The sequence below is a fragment of the Aquarana catesbeiana genome, linkage group LG07 (assembly GCF_042186555.1).
Source record: "Aquarana catesbeiana isolate 2022-GZ linkage group LG07, ASM4218655v1, whole genome shotgun sequence".
Lineage (NCBI taxonomy): Eukaryota > Metazoa > Chordata > Amphibia > Anura > Ranidae > Aquarana > Aquarana catesbeiana.
Window position 1 is genome coordinate 327,046,981 of NC_133330.1, and position 20,130 is coordinate 327,067,110.

The 20,130-nt window shown below is 46.9% G+C and overlaps 1 protein-coding gene across 3 annotated transcripts in view; it reads right to left on the minus strand.

Moving 5' to 3' along the window:
* UBE2U (ubiquitin conjugating enzyme E2 U) overlaps positions 1 to 20,130 on the minus strand; it is a 67,451-nt gene that overhangs the window by 22,154 nt on the left and 25,167 nt on the right. For all 3 annotated transcript variants that reach the window (XM_073593809.1, XM_073593810.1, XM_073593808.1), the window contains one exon: positions 19,644 to 19,770. In XM_073593809.1, coding sequence (XP_073449910.1) covers positions 19,644 to 19,770 — 127 coding nt within the window. The remainder of the gene's footprint in view (positions 1 to 19,643; positions 19,771 to 20,130) is intronic.

The following is a 20,130-nucleotide window of genomic DNA, read 5'->3' on the forward strand; positions in this document are numbered from 1 at the left end:
GCCAAACTTTAGATTATTAGTCCAGATACAAACTTATTCCAATGAAGGATCAAATGGAGCCAACACATTTCGGGGGGCCAAAAATGTCCTCATTCTTCAGGGTCTGATGGTGAGAAATATGTGTAAACTGGACTGAAATAAGAATACATTATATGTGGTTGTAAGTGGTTCAAGTTTTTTTTATCTTCATGTATTGTATGCATAAAGGTAAAAAAAACCTTCTGTGTTCAGCACCCCCCCCCCCAAAACTTACCTGAGCCCCATTGTGATCCAGTGATGTGCACGAGTGCCTCTGCTTTCTTCGGTCTCTCCCCGCATTTGCGGAGACAGCTGCGGCAGCCATTGGCACCCTCTACTGTCAATCAAGGCCAGTGAGCCAACGAGGAGAGAGCAGGGGTAGGGCCGAGCCACGTTCCGTGTGTGAGTGCCCCCATAGCAAGCTGCACTCGGCGGTAGGGAGGAGCCAGGAGAGCCAGCGGTGGACCTGAGGAGACGAGGATATGGGTAGCTCTGTACAAAACCACTGCACAGAACAGGTAAGTATAATATATTTGTTATTTAAAAAAAACAAAAAACAAGCCTTTCATATCACTTTAAGCAGGTCAAACCAGCTGCTGATGAACATTGTGCTTCAACATTTAAATGGTCGTCCAGTGTAATCTACATATATGGATTCTCATCTTCAAGCCCTGAGGAAGGGTGCAACTTTTGCCCCCAAAATGTGTTGGCTCCATTTGATCCTTCATTGGAATAAACTTGTATCTGGACTAATAATCTAAGGTTTGGCACTTCAGTGAATCCTTTTAGTTACATCACAAACCAAGGAAATTTTGGAAACCCTTTGGTATAGAAGCTACAGCCCAAAAAAAAAAAATACAATACACTACAATACCTTGTTCATATACCACTGCAACATTATTGGATAGCAACACTATAAGGACAATCCTAGGGTTCCATTACTACTTATTGACTTCTTCAAGAGAGTATAGGTAGACCAGTGGCCTCATCTTTACTGCAGTTTAGTATGACAGTTTGCTCACGGACCTCTCCCAGACCACCGACTGGACAGTTTAAGCACACGCCGCCACGTGCCGGAATTTCGGTGGTTATTCCAGGATGATACCTGCAGTTCAGGCATCATCCCGGTTATGTTTTGGGTCTCTTTCGACTGGCGGAGCACTCTTTTTGCAAATATAATCCTAGTGGCTACTGGTTTGCCACTAGCGCCGTGAGGGGGTCCCCTCCCACCGCCTTCCTAGGCTTTCCCGTCCCACCAGGGAATCTGGAACTGCAGACGGTGGTTTCCCCCGCTGACCATAGAGCTGATCATGGACCGGAACTGGTCTAAGAAACTGAAAGTGATGAGTATTTAGCCACTTCTGCTTTCACCGGTTGTAATCAAACCATTACTGGTTTGAAAAAAAAGTATGGTATCGTACCGATCTTGGTATGATCCGAGGCTTTTAAGGGCAAAGAAGAGATTTGGGGGTCTATTAACAGTAAAGAGCCACAAGAGGGAAAGAGGAATCGGCACCACAGAGACCAATGGATAATTGTGGATTCCAATTCAGAGTGCTGCTGCTCAATCCCAGAAAAACACTAGAAAATAATCAGAATAAACAGACATGCAGTGCAAATCTATAGAAAATCCACAATCACACAAACTATTCTCAAAATCATAAAATGATGGACTCCTTACAGTTTTTTGTATATTTTAACACCTCCCTACCAATCCTCTGCCACTAATTCATGTGTTTAACCCCTTGCCGACCAGCCGTCGTCATTTCACGGCGGCAGGTCGGCACGATCCCACGAGCCGTCGTAGCTATAGGCCCAGGCCGACGGCCGCGATGACCACCGGCCACTAGCGATCGCAAGAGGCAGGACAGGGAAGTATGTGTGTAAACACACAAATCCCTGTTCTGTGAGGAGAGGCGTGACAGATCGTGAGTTCCTAATAGCTAGGAACCACAATCCGTCACTTCCTCTAGGTCAGTCCCCTGCCCCTACAGTAAGAAACACAAACAGGGAACACAGTTAAACCCTTGATCACCCCCTAGTATTAACCCCTTCCCTGCCAGTGACATTTTTACAGTAATTGGTGCATTTTTATAGCACTAATCGCTGTATAAATGCCAATGATCCCAAAAATGTGTCAAAAGTGTCCGCCATAATGTCACAGTCCCGATAAAAATCGCAGCTCACCACCATTACTAGTAAAAAAAATAATAAAAATGCTATAAATCTGTCCCCTATTTTGTAGACGCTATAACTTTTACGCATACCAATCAATATACGCTTATTGCGTTTTTTTTTACCAAAAATATGTAGAAGAATACATATCGGCCTAAACTGAGAAAAAAATTAGCTTTTTTTTAAAAAAAATGGGGATATTTATTATAGCAAAAAGTACAAAATATTGCTTTTTTTTCTTCAAAATTGTCACTATTCTTTTGTTTATAGTGCAAAAAAAAAAAAAAAAAACGCAGAGGCGATCAAATACCACCAAATCAAAAGCTCTATTTGTGGGGAAAAAAAAGGACGTCATCTTTGTTTGGGTGCAACGTTGCACGACCGCGCAATTGTCAGTTAAAGCGATGCAGTGCCGAATCGCAAAAAAATGGCCCGGTCATTCAGCAGCCAAATCTTCCGGGGCTGAAGTGGTCAAACAACCTATAATGTGCAGATATAAATAAAGTGCAAATCTTAATCCAATAATTAGATTAAGATTTTGGATTAAGATTGGCACTTTATTTATATCTGCACATTATAGGTTGTTTAAACACATGAATTAGTGGCAGAGGATTAGTAGGGAGTAGGGATGAGCCGAACACCCCCCGGTTCGGTTCGCACCAGAACCCGCGAACGGACCGAAAGTTCGCACGAACGTTAGAACCCCATTGACGTCTATGGGACTCGAACGTTCGAAATCAAAAGTGCTCATTTTAAAGGCTAATTTGCATGGTATTGTCCTAAAAAGGGTTTGGGGACCCGGGTCCTACCCCAGGGGACATGTATCAATGCAAAAAAAACTTTTAAAAACGGCCGTTTTTTCGGGAGCAGTGATTTTAATGATGCTTAAAGTAAAAAAAAAAAAAGTGAAATATTCCTTTAAATATCGTACCTGGGGGGTGTCTATAGTATGCCTGTAAAGTGACGCGTGTTTCCCATGTTTAGAACAGTCCCTGCACCAAATGTCATTTTTAAAGGAAAAAATCTCATTTAAAACTGCTTGCGGGTTTAATGTCATGTCGGGTCATGGCAATATGGATGAAAATCAGTGAGACAAACGGCATGGGTACCCCCCAGTCCATTACCAGGCCCTTTGGGTCTTGTATGGATATTAAGGGGAACCCCGCACCCAAATTAAAATAAGGAAAGGTGTGGGGCCACCAGGCCCTATATACTCTGAACAGCAGTATACAGGCGGTGCAAACAAGACAGGGACTGTAGGTTTGTTGTTAAGTAGAATCTGTTTGTAATTTTGAACATTTTTAACGTGTTTAGCTCCAGCCAAAAAATCTTTTCTAAGCTTTTTGGAAAACATAGGGAAGGGTTATCACCCCTGTGACATTTGTTTTGCTGTCTTTCCTCCTCTTCAGAAGATTTCACCTCACTTTTTTGTCCCAATGAAAAATGTTTTTTGAAAATTTGGGTTTTTTTGTGGAACAAGGATTGGAAAGCATCAGTGGAAAGGAGAAATTGTTTTCCCATATTAACTCTTACAGGAGAGAATTTCCCTTCCTAGGGGTAGATTTCATCTCACTTCCTGCTGTCTCCTTCCGTTTGCAAGTAGGAGTCGTTTGTAAGTTAGATGTTTGAAAGTAGGGTCCTGCCCTATATACTCAGCAGAAATTTGGGCCTTAGGTGTTGCTGTGGCCACAACACTGTAAGCCCTCACAGGGCCCTGCTGTGAAATATTAGATCAAGAATTGTAATTACATGCCCCTGTTGAACAGGAGCTGAAAAATTAGGCCTTAGGCACTGGTGCTGGTGCCACAACACTGCAACCCCTCACAGACACTCTAGTTGGAACGCAGGAACGAGCCCTGCTGCAAATTATTGCTTCAAAAATTGTAATTACACGCCCCTGTTAGACAGGGGCAGAAAAATTGGGCCTTAGGCACTGGTGCTGGTGCCACAACACTGCAACCCCTCACAGACACTCTAGTTGGAACGCAGGAACGAGCCCTGCTGCAAATTATTGCTTCAAAAATTGTAATTACACGCCCCTGTTAGACAGGGGCAGAAAAATTGGGCCCTAGGCACTGGTGCTGGTGCCACAACACTGCAACCCCTCACAGACACTCTAGTTGGAACGCAGGAACGAGCCCTGCTGCAAAGTATTGCATCAAAAATTGTAATTACACGCCCATAGGCGTGCGCACAGGGTGTGCCAGGTGTGCCTGGGCACACCCTAATGCCCAGGCACATCCAACACACCCCAGGGCTTTTTTGCTGCTAAAATGTGTATGTGTGAGAATTCTTTTTTTCTAAATGACACTGCTGCGAGTTAGACTATTTGTCATGGATGTGTACAACTCCTGTGGGAACTGCAGCCACTGGCTGCGGAGTAATCAGTCAGTCAGCCGCATTTTCCGATGCTGACTCTGTAGTTCCGGCTACAGCATCCCTGTCAGCTGAATATCACTCCGCCGCCAGCTGTCAGAGATAAAGCCTGTAAACTCCAGAGAGCATCGGATAATTCCTGACTGCTTACTTTACAGCTGTGGCTGCAGTCCTTACAGGAGTCACCCACCATCCTATGCCCATCCTATGCCCTGTGTGCCAGAAGACAGCTTGATAATCTCCTCTCTGATACAGCATTTGGATGAAAACTGTCTCTCTCCTCCTCGGGTTCCTATCTGGCTGAGTCGGGGCTTTCACAGCTCCAGTACAGGTGGGAGGAGCAGGAAGAGATCATCACAGAGTGAACCCTCGATCTCTTTCCTCCTGTCCAGCACACAGCACAGCTCTCCCTGGGGTTGATGGAAGAGCTCAGAGGACACATAGCAGCCTTTTACCTGTGAGACCTGTGAGTACTGACCTTCTCTGCCTTCCACTATACAATTCTATGCACTTTGCAGAACAGGTTTACTGAAAGAGAAAGTAACATTCTTGAACAGGTTAGGAATTCCTGGGACTTCTGAGGTGTTACATAAATGTATTCCACATACACATTATATCCTGTTAAAATGTTTTTTTTTAATAACATATAATATGTGTGTGTGTATGGAATACATCTATGTAGCACCTCTGAAGTCCCAGAAATTCCTAACCTATCAAAAACTCTTATCATAATAATACAGCCCAACTCCAGGACAGTAAAAAAGTCTATCCTTGCAGTGTGTGGGGGGAGGGGAGGGGGGTAACCTCTTTCACTTACCTGACTCTAATGTCTCTTCCTTCACCCCAAAGCCGTGACATCATCACATACCATACAGGGACATTAACCCTGTATGGTATGATAGGGAGGCTGGAGTGTGACCACAGCCAGTAACTTAAAGCGGAGCTCCACCTTAAAAAAAAATATTAAAAGCCAGCAGCTACAAATACTGCAGCTGCTGACTTTTAATAAATGGACACTTACCTGTCCAGGGCGCCCGCGATGTCGGCAGCAGATGACGAGCAATTGCTCGGTTTTCAGCTGCCCCCACCGCCATCCTCGGTCAGGGAATCAGGAAGTGAAGCGTTGCGGCTTTACTGTCACCCTGCGCGTCTTCACTGGTCCCCATTGTGTTGTGGGAACTGTGTGTTTCCCAGACCACAACGGGGGGGTCAGGCATCTGCAGCTAGCTATTCCCGAAAGTGGGTGCAGATACCTGTATTATACAGGTATCTGCACCCCCCTCCCCCCTGAAAGGTGCCAATTGTGGCACTGGAGGGGGGAGGAATCAGATGAGTGGAAGTTCCACTTTAGGGTGGAACTCCGCTTTAAGACCCCTTTCACACTAGGGTATTTTTCAGGCGTTTTAGTGCTAAAAATAGCGCCTGTAAAGTGCCTGAAAACTGCCTCCTTAGTGTGAAAGCCTGAGTGCTTTCACACAGGGGCAGTGTGCTTGCAGGACGTTAGGAAAGGTCCTGCAAGCAGCATCTTTGGGGTGGTGTGGTAGCGCTGTATACACTGCTTCTAAACCGCCCAATGCCCATTGGAATGAATTGGCAGCGCTGGCACAGCGCCTGCAAAGAGCTTTGGCAGCATCGCAACATGGCCGGTTTTAACCCTTCAGCCGCTAGCAGGAGTTATACCTCTATGCATTTATTATATTTTAATAAAAAGTTGAACAAAGGCACTTGGGTTAGGCAGGCACATAAATAGGTGGTTTTATGTACATATATGTGAGTATTTGTGTGTGTATATACAGTATATGTGTGTGTGTGTGTGTGTGTGTGTGTATATATATATATAGTATACATACGCATGTGTGTTTGAGTTTTGGGGTGCACACCCTAATGCAATAGGCTGCGCACGCCTATGTACACGCCCCTGTTAGACAGGGGCAGAAAAATTGGGCCTTAGGCACTGGTGCTGGTGCCACAACACTGCAACCCCTCACAGACACTCTAGTTGGAACGCAGGAACGAGCCCTGCTGCAAAGTATTGCATCAAAAATTGTAATTACACGCCCCTGTTAGACAGGGGCAGAAAAATTGGGCCTTAGGCACTGGTGCTGGTGCCACAACACTGCAACCCCTCACAGACACTCTAGTTGGAACGCAGGAACGAGCCCTGCTGCAAAGTATTGCATCAAAAATTGTAATTACACGCCCCTGTTAGACAGGGGCAGAAAAATTGGGCCTTAGGCACTGGTGCTGGTGCCACAACACTGCAACCCCTCACAGACACTCTAGTTGGAACGCAGGAACGAGCCCTGCTGCAAAGTATTGCATCAAAAATTGTAATTACACGCCCCTGTTAGACAGGGGCAGAAAAATTGGGCCCTAGGCACTGGTGCTGGTGCCACAACACTGCAACCCCTCACAGACACTCTAGTTGGAATGCAGGAACGAGCCCTGCTGCAAAGTATTACATCAAAAATTGTAATTACACGCCCCTGTTAAACAGGGGCTGAAAAATTGTGCCTTAGGCACTGGTGGTGGCGCCCAGAACCAAAAATGTTCTTACAAGCTATCAGCGTGATGATTGAGGAGGAAGAGGATAATTACTCAGGGATAGTCACTCAGCATCAGCATAGGCAGTCTTTGAAGGGATCTGAGATTTCAAAAAAAATTATTCGGTTACATCAGCATCAGGTGCTTGGTAGCTGGTGGTGATCCAAGACTCATTCATTTTTATGAAGGTCAGCCGATCGACCGAGTCGGTGGACAGACGCACCCTGTGATCGGTTACCACGCCTCCAGCAGCACTGAATGTGCGTTCCGAAAGAACGCTGGATGCAGGACAGGCCAGTAGCTCAATTGCATACTGTGCAAGCTCTGGCCAGTGATCCATCCTCAAGACCCAGTAACCCAGAGGATTTTCGGTGGGAAAGGTGTCCAAGTCTGATCTTGCCCCTAGGTATTCCTGCACCATGTAAAACAGACGCTGGCGATGGTTGCTGGAACCGATCATACCTTGGGGCTGCGGACCAAAAAATTGTCTGAACGCATCGGTCAGACGGCCACCTTCTCCACCGCTCCTTCTTTGACTGACCGAAGCCTCAGCAACACGTTGTCCAGAAACAGGAGTTTGTAACCTCCCAGTCTCTGGGAACGCGTTGCACAGACCTTTCTGCAAGGCCTCCCGAAGATGTTTCATCCTCTGCTCCCTCTGCGATGGCAAGATAAGGTCCGCAACCTTACCCTTGTAACGTGGATCAAGGAGGGTTGCCAGCCAGTATTGGTCCTTCTCCTTGATACCACGAATACGAGGATCCTTACGCAGGCTTTGCAGGATCAGGGAGGCCATGCAGCGTAGGTTTGCTGAGGCATTCGGTCCGGAGTCCTCTGGGTCACTAAGAACGACATGGTCCGCAGCCACCTCCTCCCAGCCACGTACAAGTCCATGTGTTTCTTGGGACTGATCCCTTAAAGACTGCTGCTGATGCTGAGTGCCAGGCTCCACCTCCATACTGACACAATCTTCCTCCTCCTCCTCTTCCTCCTCGTCCTCTTCCTGTGTGATCGGCGGGCACGCAGGAACACTGTCTGGATAAAGGGGGCCTTGAGAGCTAAGGAAGTCCTCCTCTTCCTGCCTCTGTTCTGCCTCAAGTGCCCTGTCCATTATTCCACGCAGCGTGTGCTCCAACAGGTGGACAAGGGGGACAGTGTCACTGATGCATGCACTGTCACTGCTCACCATCCTCGTGGCCTCCTCGAATGGTGACAGGACAGTGCATGCATCCCTGATCATGGCCCACTGGCGTGGGGAAAAAAAACCAAGCTCCCCTGACCCTGTCCTGGTGCCATAGTCGCACAGGTACTCATTGATGGCCCTCTGCTGCGTGTGCAGCCGCTGCAGCATGGCCAACGTTGAGTTCCACCTGGTGGGCATGTCACAGATTAGGCGGTTCTTGGGCAGGTTAAACTCCTTTTGGAGGTCCGTCAGCCGAGCACTGGCATTATATGACCGGCGGAAATGCACACAGACTTTCCTGGCCTGCCTCAGGACATCCTGTAAGCCCGGGTACCTGCCCAAGAACCGCTGCACCACCAAGTTAAGGACGTGAGCCAAACAGGGCACATGGGTCATTTGTCCCTGTCGGAGGGCAGAGAGGAGGTTGGTGCCATTGTCGCAAACCACCATTCCTGCCTTAAGTTGGCGTGGCGTCAACCACCTCTGAACCTGCCCCTGCAGAGCTGACAGAACCTCTGCCCCAGTGTGGCTCCTGTCCCCCAAGCACACCAGCTCAAGCACCGCATGGCATCTTTTGGCCTGCGTACTTGCGTAGCCCCTTGAACGCCTACGGAGCACCGCTGGTTCCGAGGAAGAGGCCATGGAGGAAGAAGAAGAGGAGGGGGTGGAGGAGAGAGGTGTGTCACAATCAGCATTTTGGAGGCGTGGTGGCGGAACAACCTCCAACACTACTGCACCTTGTCCTGCATCCTTCCCAGCTGCCAGCAGAGTCACCCAATGCGCCGTGAAACTTAGGTAACGTCCCTGTCCATGCCTGCTGGACCATGAGTCAGCGGTAATATGCACCTTACCGCTGACCGCCCTGTCCAGCGAGGCATGGACATTGCCTTCCACATGCCGGTAGAGAGCCGGAATCGCCTTCCGTGAGAAAAAGTGGCGTTTGGGTACCTGCCACTGAGGAACCGCACATTCCACAAACTCACGGAAGGGGGCAGAGTCTACCAACTGAAAAGGCAGCAGTTGAAGTGCTAGCAATTTTGCCAAGCTAGCATTCAACCGCTGGGCATGTGGATGGCTGGGAGCAAACTTCTTTCGGCGGTGCAGCAGCTGGGGCAGGGAAATTTGCCTGGTACAATCTGACGTCGGTGTACCAAAAGCAGATTGCCCACAAGTACTTGGCTGTGACACACCTAATTCTACACCTTCATTCCTCTCACTGCAGGTCTCAGAGAGGACTGAAGGTCTAGTGGGGTTGGAAATCTCAGCTGATGAGGAGCAAGGAGAGATCCTCTTTGTTCTTTGGTGTGGGTCTTTTAGATACGCTTGCCAACGAACTGCATGGCAGGTCAACATATGTCTGGTCAAGCATGTGGTACCCAAGCGGGAGATGTTTTGGCCACGCGAGATACGCTTGAGACATATGTTGCAAATAGCAGCGGTGCGATCTGATGCACTCGCCTCAAAAAAGGCCCACACCAAAGAACTTTTTGAATAACGCGCAGAGACTGCAGCGCCCTGCACATGTGGAGCTTTGGGGTGTGATGCAGTCAATGTGCTGCCCTTAGGCTGGCCCCTGGAGGGCATCCTGCCTCGTTGGTGATGTGCCGCCGCCTCCTCCTCCTCCTCCTCCTCCTCCTCCTCTCTCCTATCAGGCACCCACGTTGAGTCAGTGACCTCATCATCCCCTCCCTCCTCATCACTGGAGCAAACCTGGCAGTATGCTGCAGCAGGGGGAGCATGACTGCCAGATTGCTGTCCTTCTTGGGCACCCCCTCTGTCCGCGCTCATGTTACTGCCTTCATCGAGCTCAGTATCGTCATCAGAGCCTTCCAAACGCTGGGCATCCTCCTGGAGCATGTACCCAACACTGTGGTCAAACAGTTCGAGGGAATCCTCATGAGGACATGGTGGAGTTGGGAAGAAGTCACTGATGACATTGAGCTGAGGGAAGAGGCCGCTGCTTTGCCAGACAAAGCACCCTGGGCATGGGTGAGAGAGGATGAGGAGGATGAGGACGGCTTGGTCATCCACTCGACCAAGTCTTCCGCATGTTGCGGCTCAACACGGCCAGCTGCCGAAAAAAAGGCCAAGCGTGTCCCATGGCCACGTGCTGATGAGGATGCACCGTCTCCACAACCAGCACTAGACACAGAGCCTGCTTGCCCTCTCTTATTGGCTTGTGACTGTCTGCCTCTCCTTCTTGGCCTTCCAGACATACTAATGGCCTGTAGCTGCACTAAGCTGGGATAGAACACCTGTAATTTTCTTCAAGTAGCTTTATATACTGTAACCAGACAAGCCTGCCTGTCAGTAGGAAGATAACAGGAACGGATCTAGCTGAACACTGTGAGCAGGACGCACTGTACTAAATGTAAATAGTCTAGCTGCCTGACCGTGGTACTAATAGGATCAAATAGAACACCTGTAATTTTCTTCAGGTAGCTTTATATACTGTAACCAGACAAGCCTGCCTGTCAGTAGGAAGATAACAGGAACGGATCTAGCTGTACACTGTGAGCAGGACGCACTGTACTAAATGTAAATAGTCTAGCTGCCTGACCGTGGTACTAATAGGATCAAATAGAACACCTGTAATTTTCTTCAGGTAGCTTTATATACTGTAACCAGACAAGCCTGCCTGTCAGTAGGAAGATAACAGGAACGGATCTAGCTGAACACTGTGAGCAGGACGCACTGTACTAAATGTAAATAGTCTAGCTGCCTGACCGTGGTACTAATAGGATCAAATAGAACACCTGTAATTTTCTTCAGGTAGCTTTATATACTGTAACCAGACAAGCCTGCCTGTCAGTAGGAATTTAACAGGAATGGATCTAGCTGAACACTGTGAGCAGGACGCACTGCACTAAATGTAAATAGTCTAGAAGATAACAGGAACGGATCTAGCTGAACACTGTGAGCAGGACGCACTGCACTAAATGTAAATAGTCTAGAAGATAACAGGAACGGATCTAGCTGAACACTGTGAGCAGGACACACTGCACTAAATGTAAATAGCAGGAACGGATCTAGCTGAACACTGTGAGCAGGACGCACTGCATTAAATGTAAATAGTCTAGATAGAAGATAACAGGAACGGATCTAGCTAAACTGAATACAGTGTATATATATATATGCAACACCTGAGATGCATATATATACACAATACACTGTAAGTGCAGCTAACTGACTGACTGTTCTGCCTAATCTATCTAACTCAAATCAAATGACACTGTCTCTCTCTCTCTCTATCTCTCAGCACACCGGAACACACACTACACAGGGCCGCCGTGCAGGCGGCCTTATATAGTGTGGGGTGTGTACTAAATCCCCTGAGCCATAATTGGCCAAAGCCACCCTGGCTTTGGCCAATTACAGCTCTCTCTACTGACGGCGCTGTGATTGGCCAAGCATGCGGGTCATAGTGCATGCTTGGCCAATCATCAGCCAGCAATGCACTGCGATGCCGCAGTGAATTATGGGCCGTGACGCGCCACACGAATTTAGCGCGAACGGCCCATAACGTTCGCAATTCGGCGAACGATCGAACAGCCGATGTTCGAGTCGAACATGGGTTCGACTCGAACACGAAGCTCATTCCTAGTAGGGAGGTGTTAAAATATATGCAAAAAAATTGTAAGGGGTCCATCATTTTTAGATTTTGAGAATTGTTTGTGGATTTTCTATAGATTTGCACTGCATGTCTGTTTATTCTAACAGTAAAGAGTACCTGTCACTGCTTATTGTTATCACAAGGGATGTTTACAGCAAACAGAATAACAAACATAAATAACAAATTGATTTAAAAAACCTTGAGGGCAATTCCTTCTCCAGCTTTCCTCTTTAGAAAAGAAATGATTTGCACCAGGATTAGTGTGGTGTAAATTATTGACAAAATGTTTTTTTTTTAAGAAAAATGGCTTTATTAAGTTTTTATTAGCTGGCAAAGTCATCTGCCAAATAATTTTGATGAGGTTATTATATAGAGAAAAGAGGTATAGAAATTGCCTAAAACAGCATAAACAGGCTGAACTATTGGAAATAATGTTCCCCCCGGCAAACCGGCAAAATATCAGTTCTGACCTTCATAAATAGCCCTCGGAGGATCATTAATGTCGGCAGATGTAGTGCTAAGTGCAGCAGCCCCGGCCCCCTCTGGCCCGCAAAGGGTTAACACCATCTGGCATACAGGCGCGAGGCACCTGGATCTCTGGATCTCTTTCCAACATGTTGTGCGATAAGAAAAACAGTCAAAAAACCCTTTTTATATATCTTTTTTTTGGGGGGGAATGGGACTTGAAAGTCAAATAATCAGCTGCCATACAACTGCCAGATCATATATTTGTAGAGGAAAGTTCCCCACTTAACTTTAATCTCGAGGCGGAAAGCAGAATTACTTGTACTCTTGGTGGACCCTGTACAGAATCCATTTGCAGAACTGTTGGTGCCAAAAGACGTCTCCCTTTGTGAGGTCAGCGCGAAACGCCGCCAGAACAAGCTGCCTGTTGGCGGCCTCATCGGGGACTCAGTTCTGTCATCAGAAATCACAGGGCCCCTTACTACAAGTCTTGGACCCCTTGCCCATTGCTGCATGTTAATGTACTTCAGCAAAAAGTATATATATGTGTGTGTGTGTGTGTGTGTGTGTGTGTGTATATATATATATATATATGTGTATATACATATACATATAGCTTGTTTGTTATAACATCTCAGCAAAGTTTGAAGATTACATTGTCATTGGAGACAGCAATTTTGCAGAATTGCATTTCCATGTGTAGCAAAGGCCCCAACCCCTAGAGGCCTAATGGTGACCTCCATAGTTAGGGAGACTTGACACCCTTCTGTGTAGAGTGGGTTGCGAGGCATGGTGGGTGCAATGTAAGGTAGACTAATGGGCACCAGACACTTCTTGAATGCAAAGAGATTTAATTTCTCTTAAACGGAACTGTGGGAGAGAGGGTTAGGGCCAAGACACCTTTTAGTAGTTGCAATGATAATTAGCAGACTCCGAGACTTCTATAGGTAGACAACCATGCAGGGAAAGGCACCCAGCCGGACACCACATCTACTTGGGTAGACACGCTGTCTCCTTTGGCAACAATCTTGAACAGTTCTAACAAAGGTTGCAATGAACTCTTTCACTTCCTCCATAATCTCCTTTTTAGATCTTCACTCAACTGAGCTCCCAGTCTCTCTCAGTAGACTTGCTGATCCACTGCCACTGGATCTCCTGAGCTCTTCCAATCTTCTTACTGAGTATCTTCCTCAAGCATCACCCTCCATGTCCCTGCTGGGTCCCTAGCTTGGCCTTCACAGATACTTCTCAAGCGTCACCCCATTGGCCTGCTCAGTCCCTGGCTTGGCACACAAGACTGCTCTTCAAGCGTCACCTCCGCTGGTTGGGTCCCTGGCTTGACACCTGCTGAAGTTTTCCAATTCTTTACCATCCCCGGTTGGTGACAATACTTCTCCGGTACTTGCTTCAGCTACTCATGGTAGTCCCTGGCAATAAGGTGGATGGTCCCCTAGTGGCTGCAGCTTCCCCTCTACCTCCGACCAGGCAGAATTGTCACTTCTGGTTGGACTGCAAGCCGCAGTCCCAACCCTACGCTGCTCTCTTGCTTCTGGATAGGCCCCTCGGACAGCCTGGCAGCCAGATGTGCCTGGGATAGGCCTCAGACTCTGGCCTAGCAGCCCGGGGCAATACAACACACGTCCACCCAGACAGCCGTCCAGGTGGCACAGAACCCGATCACCTGACCTCACCCAAATAAATAGGCTCTCCCAGCGGGCCAAGGGACCCAAGAAGATCCCTGCCCATTGGCTGAGATATCCAATCTATTCCTAATCTGTCCTTGCAGTGCCCTTGTCTTATCTAATGCCACCAAATACCCGGCCATCTAGTGAAAGAAGCAATTCCAGAATTAGGGTGAAATCAATTGATCTCCTATCAATTGGCCAAGGCAACTATACTTGGCAGGTAAATTTACTAGCAACCCTGCCTAAACATCAGGGTGCTACACATGCATCTCTCATTTAAATACATTTCTGTTAAGGGCTCAATCACACCAGGTACGCTGAGCTACATTTATCAGCATTGATCTACACAGGCTCAATGCAAGGAAACATAGAAAACATTGCTCTCTATGTGCCCTGCTCATACCATACATGCAGTGACAGCAAGCTCTCTTTAGCTGGATTACAGGTGGAAGTCTGGATGGCCCCATCCTGATAAATATATACTTACACCCCCTACAGGATTAAAGAAGAATTCCAGGTATGGCATTTATTACATCATTACAGCTTGGAATAATGTAACTATGACCATACCTGTGGGATCCTTCTAGAAGCTGGAAATCAGTGTAGTAGACACCACTACTCCAGTGATCTAGCTATGACTAAGCACCAATAAGGGTGTGAAATGCATTAGCTAAAGCTGTTATGTGTGCCTCCATTTGCTGTATTAACTGTCTTTTAAAGGTCAATAAAGGCGATTGCATTGGAGTGCATCCACCTGGGACTTTTCACTTATATCGTTACTGCACGCTGAGCCAGCACCCTTTTCAAGTGTAAGGAAGGTATAGTGGCGGGATTGCCACCTGGAGCGATATATCATCTGGGTCTACTCCAGTGATCTCCACTGACTTCTGGGTCCTGTGCTGAGCAGCTGCCCTGCTGCATTGTGAACCCAGAAGGTCAGCCACTCGGTACATTCGCCATTTAGAGAACACTTTGCATTTTTTAACCCCTTTGTGCCTTATGCCATGTACACACGACCGGACTTTTCGACCGAACTGGTCCGATAAAACAAATCCGTCAGACAATTCGATCGTGTGTGGGCTTCATCTGACCTTTTCTGTGGAAAAATCTGTCGGACTTTAGAAATAGAACATGTTTCAAATCTTTCCGACGGACTCGAGTCCGATCGAAAAATCAGTTCGTCTGTATGCTAGTCCGATGGACAAAAAAGGACGCAAGGGCAGCTATTGGCTACTGGCTATGAACTTCCTTATGCTAGTCAGGTCGTACGTCATCACGTTCGAAACGATCAGACTTTGGTGTGATCGTGTGTAGGCAAGTGCGTTTCGTTGGAACTCCGTCGGAACTCCATTGAAAAGTCCGACGAAAAGTCTGGTCATGTGTACATGGCATAAGAGTAAAACAAATGTTAATGCCTTAGTACAATTTTGCAACTTTGACATGTGTTAGTAAAACTGTAAATATTATCATAACTACTTTGTGCATCCAGGTGGATTATACCGTGTTCTTTTTTCAGGACAAATTGGGCTTTCATTTAGTGGTAAAGGGTAATGGATATCTCCTGATTAATTTTTATTATCAAAGGAAACTGGCCCAAAATATAAAAGAAAAAACATTTTTTTTTTTAATTTGACGTTATATTTCTTGTTATTACCATAACCTACCACCAATAAACAATCCAAAATAAATTCTCCTGCTCTCGACGATCGCAGCGATACCACATATGTGTATGTTATTTGTTGTTTGCACCCGTAGTATAGTCCAGAAGCAATAGTGCACATTTTCCTTTTTGTATATCCTACGTAAAACACGCTGACACTGATACAAACGTAAAAAAAAAAATTATATTCTCAAAAACCTGTCCAAAATATACTGACCATGACTTTTGACCCTGACCTCGACCCAAACACTAACACTGGCGCTGACCTGGCGCTGACCTAGATCAAGCCTTGATCTAGGTTATTTTTCTTTAATTTTTAATTATCATTATTTATTTATTTTTACACATAGTTGTTTGTTTCTCTTTCTATGCAAGTAGAGAGAGAGAGAGATACAAAGTATCTTTCCTCTCTATTCACAGAGAGAGAGAGAGAGAGAGAGAGAGAGAGAGAGAGAGAGAATCACAGGGGCAGGCTGTCACAGCGATCAAGTTGCCTGGAACCGGTCTCTGTGCTTGGATTGTACTGTGTGGCAGGTAGGGGCGTTGCTAGGGGGTGGCTTTTGGGGCTATAGCCCCGAATCTGAGGCCAATAGCCCAGAGTCTCTGCAGGGGTCCCCAAGGGGAGGGGAGGCTCTCGGGGGACCCTTATGTAAGTGGGGGGGCTCTCTGGGGACCCTGATGTAAGGGAGAGGCTCTCTGGGGAACCTTGATTTTAAGGCCTAGTCTCTCTAGGGACCCAGATTTAAGGGGGAGGCTCTCTGGGGACCCTAATGTAAGGGGGCCTCTCTGGGAACCCTGATGTAAGTGGGGGGCCCTCTGGGTACCCTGATGGAAGATGGAGGCTCTCTGGGGACCCCGATGTAAGGTGATGTAAGGGGGGGCTCTCTGGGGACCCTGGTATAAGGGTGGCTCTCTGGGGATATATATACACCCACACGTATATTACTGTATATACATGTGTATGCCCGCCCAAGCGTATGACTTTCTTTACTACGCTGCTATGGGCTCTAGCCCCAGATCTTTTGTAGACCTAGCAACGCCCCTGGTGGCAGGTACGCAGATATGCGGCCCCACTGAAAAAAGCCCAGTCCAGTGAGGCCACTAAGGAAACTCCTCTTTGGGTCGCAATCGAGTCGCTTGACTGTGACCCACTTTCCACGGCAAATCTCCTATGGCTCACACCTGCTCAATGCCGAACAATCATGAACCCTGTCACTAAACACAGCCTCTCAATCTGGGACAAGCTTACACCCACGTACACACGACCGGACTTTCCGGCAGAAAAGGTCCGACGGAATCATTCCGTCAGGCATTCTGATCGTGTGTGGGCTTCATCGGACTTTCTCTTTCTAAAATTCTGACGGACCTAGAAATAGAACATGTTTCAAATCTTTCCGACGGAATCAGTTCCTATCGGGAAAACCATTCGTCTGTATGCTAGTCCGACGGACCAAAAACGACGCAAGGGCAGCTATTGGCTACTGGGTATTAAACTTCCTTTTTCTAGTCCCGTCGTACGTCATCGTGTTCTCAACGATCGGACTTTGGTGTGATCGTGTGTAGGCAAGTCCGTTTCGTTGGAACTTCGTTGAAACTCCCTCGGAAAGACTGTCGGAGTGTATTCTGGCGGAAAGTCCGGTCGTGTGTACGCGGCATCAGAATTCGCTTTGGTCTCCAATCTCAACACAATCCCCTCCTCTCCTTCCTCAGCAACCCCACCTTCTACCCAGCTTGGTCATCTCCATCCTCCTTCTTCGCATGGTCAAATGCAGGAATAATACGTGCCCATCATTTTTACAAATCCACTTATGCCGCGTGCACACGATCAGAAATTCGGCCAGCAAAAGACCCATGAGAGCTTTTGGTCGGAAAACGCGACCGTGTGTATGCTCCATCGGACTTTTCCTGGCCGAATTCCAGCCAGCAAAAGATGGAGAGCATGTTCTCAATTTTTCGGTCAGAAAAAGTTCCTATCCAAAAATGCGATCTTCTGTAGCAATTTCTGACGCGCAAAATTCCTACGCATGCTCGGAAACAATTTGACGCATGCTCGGAAGCATTGAACTTCATTTTCTCGGCTCGTCGTAGTGTTGTACGTCACCGCGTTCTTGGCGGTCGAAAGTTCAGCGGACTTTTGTGTGACCGTGTGTATGCAAGCCAAGCTTGAGCGGAATCCCGTCGGAAAAGCCATCATATCTTTTTACGACCAAAATCCCGATCGTGTGTACGCGGCATAATATTACACCTTTTCCTACCCTTCGCGAAACACAAGATCTTCCACATATGGAAACTTTTAGATACCTACAAATAAAACACTTCTGGTCCCAAAATGCTCCCCCAAACTCATCGGCTTCACCTGGCTTCACAACCTTTCAGCAAACTTGCAAATCCAACCCTCAGAGATGTGGACTCATCTCAGATTTGTATGCCCAGCTACTCTCACACACAACCTCTTCCCCCCCACCCTACACTAGCAAATGGGAGACTGACCCAAACCTCCAATTAAACACACTAGATTGGGATCAGATCTGGCAGGCTACCAAATCAGCCACCCCAAACACAGCGGCCCATGAAACCAATTACAAGGTACTAACCAGATGGTACCTGGTCCCCGCCAGGATATCAAAATTCCTCCCCCAATACCTCTCCCAATGCTTCTGAGGCTGTAGTGTCCCAGATACTCATCTACACATCTGGTGGGAAGGTCCCATAGCCCACACCTTTTGGTCGGAAATGTTCAACATCCTCTCCTCTCAACATCCTCTCCACCATGTTCAATACCACCTGACCCAACGGTAGCGCTCCTGAATAGCAGACCACAAGCCATAACACACCATCAATTCAAAGTCCTGCTCCTTTTCTAACCACGGCAGCAAAACAAACCTTAGCGAAAGCATGGAAATCAACCACACTATACACAGTGTCAGTTAACCACTTGCCGACCGCCGCACGCCGATATACGTCGGCACAATGGCAGCACTGGGCAAATGGGCATGCCTGTATATCCCCTTTAATTTGCGGGGCTAGTGGGCATGCGCCCGCCACGTACAGTGTGACCGTGCCCACGGGTCCCGCAGGCTCGATGTCCGCCGGTGTCCCGCGATTGTGTCACGGAGCGGCAGAACGGGGGGAGATGCCTATGTAAACATGGCATTTCCCTGTTCTGTCTAGTGACATGACAAAGATCTACTGCTCCCTGTCATCGGGAGCAGTAATCACTGTGATGTCAGTGGTAGCCCATCCCCCCCACACTTAGAATCACTCCCTAGGACACACTTAACCCCTTGATCGCCCCCCCCCAGTGTTTAACCCCTTCCTTGCCAGTGTCATTTACACAGTAATCAGTGCATTTTTATATCACCGATCGCTGTATAAATGTCAATGGTCCCAAAATAGTGTCAAAAGTGTCCGATGTGTCCACCATAATGTCGCAGTCACGATCAAAATCGCCAAAAAAAAAAATTAATGATAAAATTGCCATAAAACTATCCCCTATTTTGCAGATGCAATATAACATTTGCGCAACACCAATCAATATACGCTTATTGCGATTTTTTTTTTTTTACCAAAAATATGTAGAATACATATCGGCCTAAACTGAGGAAAAAAATGTGTTTGTTTATATATTTTTGGGGGATATTTATTATAGCAAAAAGTAAAAAATATTGCTTTTTTTTTTCAAAATTGTCGCTCTTTCTTTGTTTATAGTGCAAAAAATAAAAACCACAGAGGTGATCAAATACCACTAAAAGAAAGCTCTATTTGTGGGAAAAAAAGGACGTCAATTTTGTTTTGGTGTAATGTCGCACGCCCGCGCAATTGTCAGTTAAAGTGATGCAGTGCCGAATTGCAAAAAGTGCTCTGGTCAGGAAGGGGGTAAAATCTTCTGGGGCTGAAGCGGTTAACAGGGCGAAAAAGACTTACCATCAATCTGTCTGCTGATCTTCACACAGTTCAACACCATCTCTCTGTACTCCTGTGGTCTGTTAAGCAGAGCGTCCGCGGCTTCCAAATTCACAAAGTCCTCCATCACAGGATTGGAAAGCAGAGTCTGAAATACCAGGTAAAGAGAGAGATGTCATATATTTATATAATGTATATATAACCACTTCAGCTCCGGAAGATTTACCCCCCTTCATGACCAGGCAATTTTTTTGTCATACGGCACTGCGTTAGTTTAACTAACAATTGCGCGTTCGTGCGACGCTGTACCCAAATTACATTTATGTCCTTTTTTCCCCACAAATAGAGCTTTCTTTTGGTGGTATTTGATCACCTTTGTGTTTTTTATTTTTTGCGCTATAAACAAAAAAGACCGTCAATTTTGAAAAAAAAAAAAACAATATTTTTTTACTTTCTGTGAGCCAGGCCTTCTTGTCCACATCAGTGCCTGACCTCACAAATGAGCTTC